Source organism: Humulus lupulus, chromosome 5 (assembly GCF_963169125.1).
Source record: "Humulus lupulus chromosome 5, drHumLupu1.1, whole genome shotgun sequence".
NCBI lineage: Eukaryota > Viridiplantae > Streptophyta > Magnoliopsida > Rosales > Cannabaceae > Humulus > Humulus lupulus.
Genome location: NC_084797.1, coordinates 91,630,326 through 91,643,620, shown reverse-complemented (window position 1 = coordinate 91,643,620; position 13,295 = coordinate 91,630,326). Strand labels below are relative to the sequence as shown.

General features: G+C 41.2%; 1 protein-coding gene across 12 annotated transcripts in view; it reads right to left on the bottom strand.

Annotated features, from left to right (window-relative positions):
- The window catches only part of LOC133777522 (magnesium transporter MRS2-A, chloroplastic-like), a 35,152-nt gene extending 22,238 nt beyond the window's left edge, over nt 1-12,914 (bottom strand). For 3 of the 12 annotated variants that reach the window (XR_009868627.1, XR_009868628.1, XR_009868626.1), the window contains exons 1-4: nt 12,535-12,914; nt 11,995-12,040; nt 11,388-11,597; nt 10,887-11,027 (exon numbers count right to left, since the gene is read on the bottom strand). Coding sequence is in view for 7 of the 12 variants with exons in the window: in XM_062217172.1 (XP_062073156.1) it covers nt 11,428-11,597; nt 11,995-12,040; nt 12,540-12,653 (330 nt within the window). In the remaining 5 variants the exon portion in view is untranslated. Of the gene's footprint in view, nt 1-5,394; nt 5,657-6,701; nt 6,778-6,856; nt 9,738-10,886; nt 11,096-11,387; nt 11,598-11,951; nt 12,041-12,142; nt 12,236-12,534 lie in introns of those variants that run through there. The other 9 variants (XR_009868629.1, XR_009868625.1, XM_062217176.1 and 6 more) reach the window with 9 other exon arrangements.
- Nucleotides 12,915-13,295: the final 381 nt, after the last annotated feature.

Genomic DNA, 13,295 nt, shown 5'->3' with positions numbered 1-13,295 from the left:
TAGGGGGCCATAGTAGTGGGAACGATTTCACTGATCCCAACCCTCCCTCAATATGGTTAACTTTGGAACAACGACGAGTTTCGAGCCTGAGAATTAAGTCCGATAGGATGGTTAGAAACATACTTAGAAAATAATAAAGATGGCCAAATTTTTCTAAGTATAGAAACACACCCTAATTATAAATAAGGCTTACATATTTTTTCATAAGAAATCATAACTAGTAGGTTCGAGTTATTTTTGCTTAGACTAAGTTTTTCCTTAAAGCCTATTAGGGTAAGTTCTAACACATTTTTTCTCGACTGTTAGAACTTTGCTGAAGATGTCACTCAGAAGATCTGCACGCATAGCCGGTGTTGACGGTAAGAACTCGTCAATGGAATAAGGATGGGAATCTCAAAAGCTTAAATCAGTATATAATGAACACAAGTGAACTTATAGAAACTTGAAGGAAAATTGCAAGTGAAAAATAGAAAGAAAACTTGTATATTGCTCTTAGAGTAATCTCATCTTCCAAGAATCCCCCCCCCCCCCCCCCTTCAATGATGAAGTGAGGTTCCCTTTATAGTGGGCTCTAATGGCCGCTAATACATTGTGGTCCCAGGGGACCAGATTGTTCACAAGTACGTTGGCAGTGTGGTGGCACATGTAGTAGTGGTGTAGAAGGTCGTGGTGTCGACTCTGGTACATAGTCAGGGTCCGTGGGAACGCCTCCACTACTTATTCAGTACGAGTGTCAGAGAAGTGGCACCAGACGTAGTGGCACAGGTGGTTGTGGTGTCGGCTCTGATGTATGATCAGAAACATGCAGGCCATGTCATCACTCCTTGTACTTCCACTACTTGCCAGGGATGGATGTCAAGGGTTGGCTGAGAAGGATGACATCAGGTACCTCACTCGTACGACCACTACCTATGTGGCGTGGATATCAGGATTAGATGCCTGGGGTTCTTAGAGTCGTACACCAATACGTACTTCATACCCGTGCAATCTTTTTTAGCCGCGTATAGCCTCTTACACCCGTAGGGCGCCTATCCCTTTTACCTTTGAAAGCTCCTTCTCCGCTAATATAATCACTCTATTGGTGCGAGTTACCGTATGGTTGATTAGTGTGTGCCAAGGGTACAGCTTTGTGGTGCACGAAGTGCATTTGATTAGGACCTTGCGAGGCACGAGAGATGGGAGGTGCGCGAGGCCCTCCTGCGAAGCACGCGAGCGAGGTACGTGGCTGGTGGCGCATGGCCTTCTTGCAAGGCACGGGCCTAGGCACGCGAGTGAGGCATGGGAGATGGGGGGCACGCGATGCCTTCCTGCGAAGCATGCGAGCGAGGCACGGGCTTGGGCACCCTGTTGATTTACCGTACTAAGTTGCCCCTCTAATTCATAGCTGTTGGGGGGATGGTAACCCTGTTGATTTACCATACGAAAAGTGAAGCTTTACCCATTATTCCTCCTCAGGCGCATCTGCGCAACCATCGATTCTGATCTCCTTAGTGACTTTGGGGTTGAACTCTCTCGGGTTTGTGCTCCCATGCACTACCATCATCATAAGTTCTGGCGGTCTCATGGCTCGCTGAAGAGACGTATTATAACACTCCCTTGCTTCTTTCTGTTCCCCTTTCATGCTCGCCACTCCCCCAGGAGTTGGGAGTTTTATGGCCAAGTGGTATACTGAGGTTATTGCCTTCAATTCTCTCAGGTAGGCTCTCCCTAATACCGCATTAAAGGTCGAGGAACAACTTAGTACGACAAATTTCGTCATTACAGTGGTCTGTTTGGGCGGCTCTCCCACGGTGAGGGCTAACTCGATTGTGCCCAGGGGTTGTATCGAATCTCATGTAAGCCCATATAGGAAGGTGTTACATGGCTTTAGGTTCCTGATACCCAGTCCCATCTTCTCTAAGGCCGAGCGATATAGGATGTCTACAGAGCTTCCATTGTCCACAAGAACCCGATGTACCCTCATGTTTGCAAGCTGAACAGTCAACACCAGGGAGTCATTGTGAGGGAAATGCACACCCTACGCCTCTTCTTCACTGAAGGTTACTAAGTCATTTTCCCCTTTAATGTTTTTCGGGGGTCGTTGTTCTAGGCTTATCATGCATGAGGGTGGGCTTCGTCTAGCTTCCTTGGCGTACCTATCTCGCCCTTTTGTCGATTCTCCTCCGAATCCTGGTCCTCCGAAGATCGTCCTCACCTCTCCTTGCACTTCTGGGGCTACATCTCACGCTCATGGCGAGGGTTGTCTATCATCTGGTCTTTCATTATCTCTTCGGACGTATCTACCCAAGTGCCCCCTGCGTATGAGTTCCTCTATTTCCACCTTTAAATGAGTGCATTCCGCAGTGGTGTGGTGGATGTCTTTATGATACTGACAATAATTTCCAGGGTCTCTCTTTGACCGACCTCTCTTCATTGGTGGGGGTCTCCTGAAGGGGACCCAATTCTCGTTTGCTATGAAGATACGCTCCCTAGTATGCATTAGGTCGGTGTGGGATGTTTGCCTAGGGTTACCTCCATGTTTGTGCTTCCTCTGGTGGTCGTCTCTTGGGCCTTCGTATACCCTTTTAATTTTTTCGTCATTCAAACTTTCAGGGGCTGAGTGCTTGACAAGTGATGCCTTCAAGTTCTCATGGCCGTCTTCGACACAAATGTACTTTTGTGCCCACTCGCAGAAATCGTCTAATTCTGTGACCTCCCTTTTGAGCATGTTATCCCAAAGCTTACTGCCTGGGCGCACTCCGGCCATGATCGCCATCTTGAGTTCTCCCCTGGTCAGGCTTCCCACTTTAGCTGCCTTCATGTTGAACCTATGGATGTAGCTCTTCAAGCTCTCTCCTTCACCTTGTTTTATATTAGTGAGGCTAGTGTCAAGTAGGGTATAATCGCGTATGACATGATGTTGTTGGAGAAGGTCGTTGGAAAATAGTTGCCATGACCTAATAGACCCTGGTCTGAGTCTTTTGAACCATTTGTAAGCAGGTCCTTTTAACGTGACAACGAAGCAGTGGCACCTGGCCCTGCTATTAATTCCTCTCAGCTTCATTAGGTTATTAAACGCGTCTAGATGGTATTTGGGGTTCTTATTTCCCTCATAAGGGGTCATATGAGGTTCTTTAAAGTTAGTCGGGAGTCGTTCGAAGTGGATTTCTCGCGTGAAGGGTGACTCGTAGTCGAACTCTTCATCGGTAATGTGCCCCCCAGACGCCGTGACGATCTTGCTCCGAAGGCTCCTCATCTCGGTGTCTCGCTCCTGTCCCCTCATATTCAAGGAGTCCCTTAGCTCGCTAGGGTCAGTCTTTCCCTTTTCTCTACCCTTCGGAGGGGCCACAGGAGGTGTTGTCCTTACTTCTGACCTCCTTCTATTGAGCTTTTCTCTTAGGTCAGGTGGCGCCTCCCTAGAGGTGACTTCGACTTCATTAGGAGGGTTAGCATTGTTCTTCTGCTCTGGCATCTGGGGCTGCTTCACCTTCCCAGGATGTTCACACTGCTTTGTCCAAGGGGTATTACTGGTGGAGAGCCGAGTCCTCCCATCATCCACAAGGACCGTGGTTTCTCCTCCGTTGTAGTAGGCCTTGTAGTAGGAAGGGGCACGCTTGATTTTCCTTGTAGTAGGCCGTTCAACACCTCTTGCATATTTTCTAAGGTGGTTTCTAGCCTTTGGTTCTTCCGTTGTAACTCGCATATCTCCTCTTCATAGAATTGAGACCTAGAGCTCGAGCTTATAGAATGCACTCGGTCAGTCTTGTCTGGCCTGCGCATTGATGGATCCAGATCTTTCCGGCCAAAGTTCGGCACCCGCGTTGGCCTTGGGGGTGGAAGCTCTCCGGCATCTCTAGGTGGAGTAGTTGTGGATCACGGATGGTTCTCATTAGGCTGGACAGCTGGGGATGAAGCCTCCCTTTCATCCCCAGGAACCGTGGGCTCCTTTGGAGCATCCACACTTTTGGGTGGCGGAGGATTCTTCATGGAGGCTTTTAGCTTATCTCTGTTAAGGTGGACCTCCACCTCTCGTGGCTCTCTCATTCGCTTAGAACGTCTTGGCATCTTTTCCTGCCGGAATCAATGGAAGAACAGTGGCTTGGCACTTATCCTTCCCACAGACGGCGCCAAACTGTTGACGGTAAGAACTCGTCAACGAAATAAGGATGGAAATCTCAAAAGCTTAAATTAGTAAAGGAAAATTGCAAGTGAAAAAAAGAAAGAAAACTCGTATATTTCTCTTAGAGTAATCTCATCTTCCAAGAATTCCCCCCCCCCCCCCCCCCCGTTCAATGATGAAGTGAGGTTCCCTTTATAGTGGGCTCTAATGGCCCCTAATACGTTGTTCCCAGGGGCCCAGATTGTTCACAAGTACGTTGGCAGTGTGGTGGCACAAGTAGTAGTGGTGCAGAAGGTCGTGGTGTCGGCTCTGGTACATAGTCAAGGTCTGTGGGAATGCCTACACTACTTATTCAGTATGAGTGTCAGAGAAGTGGCACCAGACGTAGTGGCACAGGTGGTTGTGGTGTTGGCTCTGATGTATGGTCAAAGACATACAAGCCATGTCACCACTCCTCGTACTTCCACTACTTGCCAGGGATGGATGTCAGGGGTTGTCTGAGAAGGACGGCACCAGGTACCTCACTCGTGAATATGAGGATCAGATGCCTGGGGTTCTTAGACTCGTACACCAATACGTACTTCATACCCGTGCAATATTTTTGAGCCGCGTATAGACTCTTACACCCGTAGGCGCCTATCCCTTTTACCTTTGAAAGATCCTTCTCCGCTAATATAATCACTGTGTTGGTGCAAGTCACTGTATGGTTGATTAGAGTGTGCCGAGGGTGTAGCTATGTGGTGCACAAAGTGTGTTTGATGAGGACCTTTCGAGGCACGGGAGATGGGGGACGCGTGAGGCCCTCTTGCAAAGAACACTAGTGAGGCACGCGGCTGGTGCCGCGAGGCCTTCTTGCGAGGCACGGTCCTGGGCATGCGAGTGAGGCATGGGAGATGGGGGGCCTACGAGGCCCTCCTACGAAGCATGTGAGCGAGGCACGCGGCTGGTGGCGTGAGGCCTTCCTATGAGGCACGGGCCTGGGCACACGAGATGGGTGGCGCAAGGCCTTCCTACGAGGCACGCGAGTGAGGCACACTGTTGGTCGCGTGAGGCCTTCCTGCGAGGCACGCGGCTGGTGGTGTGAGGCCTTCCTGCGAGGCACGGGCCTGGGCACACGAGCAAGGCACGCAAGATGGGTGGTGCGCGAGGCCCTCCTACGAAGCACACGAGCGAGGCATGCTGTAACGCCCTAGATAGCCAAGACCGTTACACTGTGTGTTTATAAAGTGCCAGACTTGCTAATCAAGTCATGTAATTAAAATAGTGTTACAGAAACTATAAAGGAACTAGGGTTAAAAGTGTTTTGGTCTCAAAAGCCGCATTTTTATTAAGAAGCATCATCTGTTTACACAGGATCCCAAAAATATTAAGTTTAAAGACCGTTTACAAAAGACACAAGGTTTGTATACAATATTAAGCCATACTAAGGCAAAACAGATAGTTAGGCAATCCCTGTCCTGACCCACTCCTTGACCATGGCGGTCGAACAGCTGGCTACGTACATTTAACCCCGCAACTCTCCACCTCAGGATTGGTCCAACTTGCCCTTGCCTTTACCTGCACCACGTAGCAACCGTGAGCCAAGGCCCAGCAAGAAAACATAACAACAGTGCATAAGCAATCAACAGACAAATCAACATCCCATACTGCATCACATAATCTCAACCATATAATCATTCAGTATAATCAAGTATTCAACAAGCTAAACATATCAACTCATATCATATATCACTGCACAAACGATAACTAGGGCTAGCACTCTCAGGCTGCTCCCTCCGTTATCCCACTGACTCCGGCCCGCTTAAACCGAGCTCAATGAATATTAAGCTGTCCTTGGCTACCAGTGGCCAAGCCGCGCCCTGTGCGCAAATATTGTGTACGGCATTCTTAGGTCGCTTTTACATGTCCCATGGCGTAATACCATCATTGACACGATACAAGTATCAGGAGCACTTAGTCCCATCATAAACATATATCCCGGTGCAGTTTTCTTACCTTTCAATTCAATAGCTTTGATCCCTCAACTCCTTGAGCACGATCCCCCTCGAGCCCTAGCGCTCACCTAAACACAATCATGGGCCAAAGTCATCATCAATCCTCAAGTCCAAAACCTAGCCTCGGGGCCAATCCCGAGCCCCCGGGAAGTCCTAGTTCCACCAAACAAGGTGGTGGAATCAAACCCCAAACCCTAGGTCAAAAACCCTTGCAAACAACCCTAAAATCCCCTTCAGAAAGCAGGGTAGCACTACAGCGCTCATGGGAGGGCACTACAACGCTACAAACAGAAGCAAAAACCCCATCAGCAAGCTTGGCCTAGCGCTACAGCGCCCAAAGGCTAGCGCTGTAGCGCTAGTCATAGACAGATACCACCCCCAGTTCTCCTTCTTGCAATTTCCTCGAACCAACCTCAACCAAAACTCTTCCAAATCTTACCCAACCTCAAAATCAACCTTATAACCAAGCTCCACTCATCCCAAGCACCCCAAATATCTAGAACTCAAGCACATGCATCCCCAAACTCAAAATTCACCATAGCCACTCCTAAACACTAAAACTCAGCAGAAACCAGTTGAACAACAAAGTTAGAGTTTAAACTTTATACCTGTGATGGGATTTCGACCACAAGTTGCCTCTAGACTTCCTTGATTTGCTCCTCCTCAGCCTTAGGCCTGAATTCCCTAAAGTTTCCATCCAGTTCAACTTAAACACCATAGCTTAAAAACCAGAAACAGAAACTGAAGAACTCTAAAGTCTTACCTCAAGTGTTAGTGACCTCTTGGTAAACCTCTGCCAATTCCTCAACCCTAGCTTAGGATCCTTGATGTTCAGTCTATCCCAGCTCTCCTCTGAGCTTTGCTCCAGAAATCCTCAAGAAACTGATGAAGGAAGCTTAAACCGACCTTAGAGAACTCTCTCTGTTTTTCTCCCTTTCTTTTTCCTTCCTTTTTCTTCTTTTCTCTCTTTCAGACTTCTACACTTCTCTACACTTCCCACTAACATAAAGTCTCAGTAATTCCATCCTTAAAAAGCCAAATGACCCTAATGCCCTCCCCTTTATTCCTAACCCTTTAATCCACTTAAGGGCATTCTAGTCATTTTACCCAATTCCCGCTAACTCCTCTAGTGTCTCTAATATTTCCTGCTTAATTCCCGATACCTAATTAATCACCAATAATTTTCCTCAATGTCAAGATAGACCCCAGTATATTCACTAAATTCCCATTTATACCCCTAAGCTCACCTCGAGTCGGGTATAAATCCCCACCATGACTTTTTCGCTACTTTGCTCACTAGGATCGTCTCGAGTCACAGACCACAGATATATCCACATAATAATGTGGTCTCGACAATTATCACATATATCAAAGCAGTCATGCCCATAATGGCCAAAATTACAATTATGCCCTTCTAACCTAATCAGGGCCTACATGCATACTACTACACATATTCATGCATCTCAAATATTCAAATAATCATATAACATGCTTTAAATCATAATCATACATCTTAATCATTAAAACCACACATAATTCCCATTATGCCCTCCAGGCACACTAATCAAGGCCCTTAAGCCTTATTAGCAAATTTGGTTCGTTACACATGTGTTTGGTGGGGCGAGGCCTTCCTGCAAGGCATGGGCCTGGGCACGCAAGCGAGGCATGCGAGATGGGTGGCGCGCGAGGCCCTCCTGTGAAGCACGCTAGCGAGGTACGCGGCTGGTGGCGCGAGGCCTTCCTATGAGGCACGGGCCTGGGCACGCGAGATGGGTGGCATAAATTTTATATTAATTTATTTATTCAAATTAAAAGGGGTTAGTTTCTATCCTTGAACTCTATAAATAGGACCTAGTACTCAGCCATTTCATTCATCATTCAAGCATTGTTCAGAATCTCCAAGATGCTAAGTTTACTATAGAGAGAAACACTTGGGTTTTGGGTTAAAAAACTTTTCTAATCTAAGCTTTTCTAAACACTTGGGAAGTAAAATATAGTGTTATTTTTGCATCGAGGTGTATATCAAGTCATATTTATTCAAGGTATTCCTATCCTTAAGTTCATATCTTCACGGTTCTTTAGTTTTCTTTTATTTTCTTTCAGATCCTAACTATTGTTTATGATTCTTGGTTAGGTGTTTATGTTTCTTGAAACTTAAGGTTCTTTTCGATAAGTTTCTTCTTTGATGGTTTAGTTCTCTTTCATCTCTTTTTCTTTAGAAACTGATGGTTCTACTGTTGGTTTTAGGAGTGTTCCAAATCCCGTTCTTGTTCCCAAATATCCCAGTTTTTTGTAAGGAAAATAGGTTAGATGATATGTGTTTATATGTTTATGTTATGATATGTTTTATGTCATGATATGTATATGTATGAATATATTTTCTAGTTGCTTGGGCATATGACTTGCTTAGATAGCAAGCCCCAAGAATTTTTATCATTTTCATGGTTTAGGTTATGATTTACCCTACCTCGATTAGTAGACAGAGGACCTAGATGGGTTATCATATACTATAGTGTGATCTAACCTACCTCGATTAGTAGACAGAGGACCTAGATAGTTTTACCATGTTAATGAGTTAATGACCATTAATATTGTAGTCCTATATGATATACATTTTTATAGTCATATGTTTATGATTTATGATATATCGCTACTACAAAAAATACTTTTTAGGACTAGCATTGTGAGTCCTAAAAAAGATTTTAGGACTCGCGTGGTGCGAGTCCTCTATCTGAGAGCCTTAAAAACTGAGGTTTTTTAGGACTTGCATTGCGAGTCCTAAAAGAATGTTTTTAGGACTCGCGTTGAGAGTCCTAAAAACTATCGTTGAGTGCCTTCAAGTAAGTTTTTAGGACTCGCAACGCAAGTCCTAAAAGAATGTTTTTAGGACTCGCAACATGAGTCCTAAAAAATCGGGTTGAGTGCCTTTAAGTAATTTTTTAAGACTCGCAACGCAAGTCCTAAAAGAATGTTTTTAGGACTTGCAATGCAAGTCCTAAAAGATATCATTGAGTGTCTTTAAATTAAGATTTTAGGACTCGATTTGCATGCCCTTAAAAGTAATTTTTTTTTAAAAAATGCAGCTATAATTTTCATTTTGATTTAAAAAAAATATATCCCTTTGAAAAAATATATTTTAAAAAATTAATATATATTTATTTTAAATTAAAAATTATGATTTAAATGAAAACCCCAAATTTTAATACAAATCAAAGTTCATAACAAACCACAACACATTCAAAACTTGACAAATTATATTAGCAAGAACATGAACGATATTAATATTATAGTGTCACAATAATAGACAAACAACAACATGACGACACATATTTTATACATACCATAAACAAATTATAATTTGTCAATCTCCAAAACCTATAAACTAAACAGGTGGATTATGATGCAGGGTTGTCTTAGCAACTACAAGTAAAGGGTAAAACTTCAACATCTTCCAACAACTAATCAAGTAGACTAAAACTTCTACCCCTTACATGTGAGAATATTGCACTGTCAAATAAAACAAATAATTAAAATCAGAATGTCACTATAACATGAACCTTAAACTACAACCCCGAGCCAAGATTGCCAAAGAAACATTTTTTTTCTTTTCACTCTCTCCTTCGTCTTCTCCATACATACTCCCTCTTTGTCAATCAACATACATGAGAAAAGAAACAAAAAAAAAAAAAGAATGAAACTGAACAGTTTTAATGATATCATTTTCTTAACAAATATCAATGTATATTGCAGTAAGTATATACCAATTTAGTTAATCTATTGTCACCATTATCACCTCAAACAATATATGACACAAGTGTTGGAACTTTAGTTTAAAGATAACCATTTCAAAAACATTATCCAATAAATACTCAATGATGACCGGTTAAGAACTTGTCATAAATTTTTTTTAGTGTTGGACATAAAATTAAAATTTAGTTCTTAACAATTCCTTAAAAAAATATAGTTAATAGTTTAATTTCAAATTAATATTCAATCTTATGTTCCGAGATGGTTATAAAATACTAACATTTAGTTACTTCGTTTTTAGTTAAGTACCATTCTTTTTCCATATTGCGCCTATTTGTTTTAATAAAAAATTAAAATTAAGACAATAAAATAAAATAAACATACAAAACAAAACTAAGTATAACATAATCTATAGAAAATCAGACAGCATATCCCCTAATTTACTAGCCAAACCATCTGTCACAATCAACACCAACATATCAAACAAATCAAATATTTTCATCCATATATCACCGCAGCACACAAAATTCTCAGAACCTACTTCACTAAGACATGCAAGTTCTCAATCTTCCGTTATCACCGCAGCACACAGAATTCCCAAAACCTACTTCACTTACGGATGAATATCTAAGATATTCAAACTCCACTAAAGTAATACAGTTATCATTCAAAAATATATAATCCTTTTATTTTATGATAAATGAGAAGTTTAAAAGATAATAAATCTAGATAAAAATAAATAAATAACTAAAAAGCTCGTTAACCCCATTCGTATAAAAAAAATTCAAGGTCGGCATGCAAGAGACAAAGCCCATACCCAATTAAGCATCTTCATTTATGTTACTTACAAAAGCATAATCAAACCAGCTAGCTCACAGTAATAACTATACCCCTATTGTTATTTTTGTTTTTTTAAACATTGATTCGCTTGCTCTGACCAAATAAATTATTATTTTTATATGAATAAATAATTACCAAGTCTTAATATTAAACCATGTAGATCTGAGTTTAGAAAACAAATATATTTATATTGATGATAGACTTACCCGAATACGAATATCCCTTTAATGTGTAAGGTCTCTGAGTGCTCCACGAGTTAATGGGCAAGATCTCCTCGTGGCACGGCGTTGTTATCACCAAGTTTATGTTCAACTCATTTATTATATGTTCCGACTTGTACCATCATGCTGCAAAGATTTTTAAACAAATTAATTTTTTTTTTTACACCTTGATTGAAAATCCGCTGACCATAAAGCTGCAAAGGTAAAAGTGTTTTTTCTCTTAAATATATACAGAAAAAAAACAAGGGAAAGAAAACAAGTACTACAAGGCACAACAACACTTTTAATACATGGAAGAAAAAAACACCAATATTCCTACTTGACAAGAACATGTTTACCGAAATGCTAAGTATAAATTTTTTTCAAAAATGCCTTCTTTTTTGGTTGAATCTTACAATATAAAGAATGAGACCAAGCCTGCAACTCAAACAATAATGGTACCAGTATTCTGTAGCAATGGTACAAGAGCTATAAAGCATGTATTACCTCAGAAAGAGCACTGCATCTTTCCCTTCTTGTTTCACTCCTACCAGCTGAATAATATCCAAAACAAAACATTCATACCAGCTGGCAATGCGGTGGTTTTAAAGCCATCAGAAATTGCTCCAGCAACATCCTCTTTGCTTGTTAAATTGTTTGACCAATACTTAGATAACTCTGCTATAAGAGTTGTTGAGGGGGCTATTCCAGAAACAACTGCATTGCTCCAACAAAAGTGGGATAAAATATTATATACAGGTCAGCCAATATATATATATAAATAAATATATAAAGAGTAAATTAGTTTATACTAATATTTATGCATCAATGATTACATGGAGTTTGGTCATCAGGTTTTTTTTTAATAATTTTGATAAAAAATATTTCTTATTTTTTAATGACAACATACACCAGTGATTCTAGAACTTGGGGGAAAGTGCCCAGCTGTGGTGGATTCGAATATCGACTTACAAGTACGTCTACATAATATATATATATTTCTTGTTGCATAAATTGATATACTTTCATGGTTAATTATTGTTTGTGTTAACAAATAAATAGCATTTAGACTTCTCTTTCTGTTTTGCCAGGGACAAGGGAGATGATAGCAAACCTTTGGAGATAGTTTTCCAGAAGCATTTCAAGTTCTTCTTCCTCTTCTGCATAAAACAAAACAAAACAAAATCAAACCAAAATTTAATTTGTTGCAGTAATTATGTAAAATAAAACTACAATATTGTTGATGTCAGGATTAGAATTACCCTCAGCAATCTGCTGTTCTACGGGAACAGAGCATTCTAAAATCTCTATTGTTGCTACTAAAGAGAGTTCATTGCATGAGTAATTTCCATGGGCTACACCAAAGTAGTGTTTTCATTGATTTAGGAGACTTAAAAAGTTGCCACTTAAGAAGTAATATATAGCAAAAGATTCGAGATTGAACTGTTGTTCTTTTCATACTTACAGTAAATGGTCAGCATGAAAAAAAAAACAAGAAAAAAAGAAAGAAAGAAAGAAAGACGCTTATTCTTATAATACAAACAAGCATTGATGGTGCTCCAATTATATGTTTTGGGTTCAGTTGAGGCCATAGAGTTTCTACAAAAGCATTGTAAAAATTGAAAAATTGAATAAAAATAAAAATGAAACTTACCATACATTGGGAGCTTTGGAACTGTAGAAGTCGACGATGTGGAGATTGAGGACCTTTGGAGATGTGGAACTCGGATATGTCTGAAGAAATGAACGAGAGGACAAAGAGCCCAGCCACATTGTTGCGCCGCTACCTACACCACCACCCACGACCCCTCTGCGAGACTGAGCCACCCACGACCCCTGCGCGAGACCGAGCCAGCCAAGACCCCCGAGCCCCTATCGTTTGTGCCGTTTGCCCATGACCAGCCCCTAAGCCCCCACATTATCGCGCCGTTCACGCTGTTCGCCGAGCGTGAGGGAGAGGAAGTTGGAGGGTGAGTGTTGCGGCTGTGAGAAGTGAGAAAGAGAGAGAGATAGGGTTTAGGGGAAAAGGAAAAAAACGTGTGGCTTAGGTAGAATTTTTAGTTTTTATTTTAATTTTAAATACAAAATTTAATGATATTAAGAAAAAAAATACAATAAAATATTGATGATATATTATTAATTTTTATTTTCTAATTATATTTAAAAACTAACAATTTATAATTTTTTAAAATAAAATTTAAGTATATTATTCTTTATATCATAATTAATTTAAATTTTTATTAAAAATTATTATAAATAAAAAGTTAATAATATTAAAAATTTAGAAAAAAAAATATAGAATTTAGGACACGTATGAGTTTTTAGGACTCGCTTTGCGAGCCCTCAAAGAATTATTTTAGGACTCGCAACGCGAGTCCTAAAAAGTCCAAAGAGTACTAAGACACTTTTTTTTTA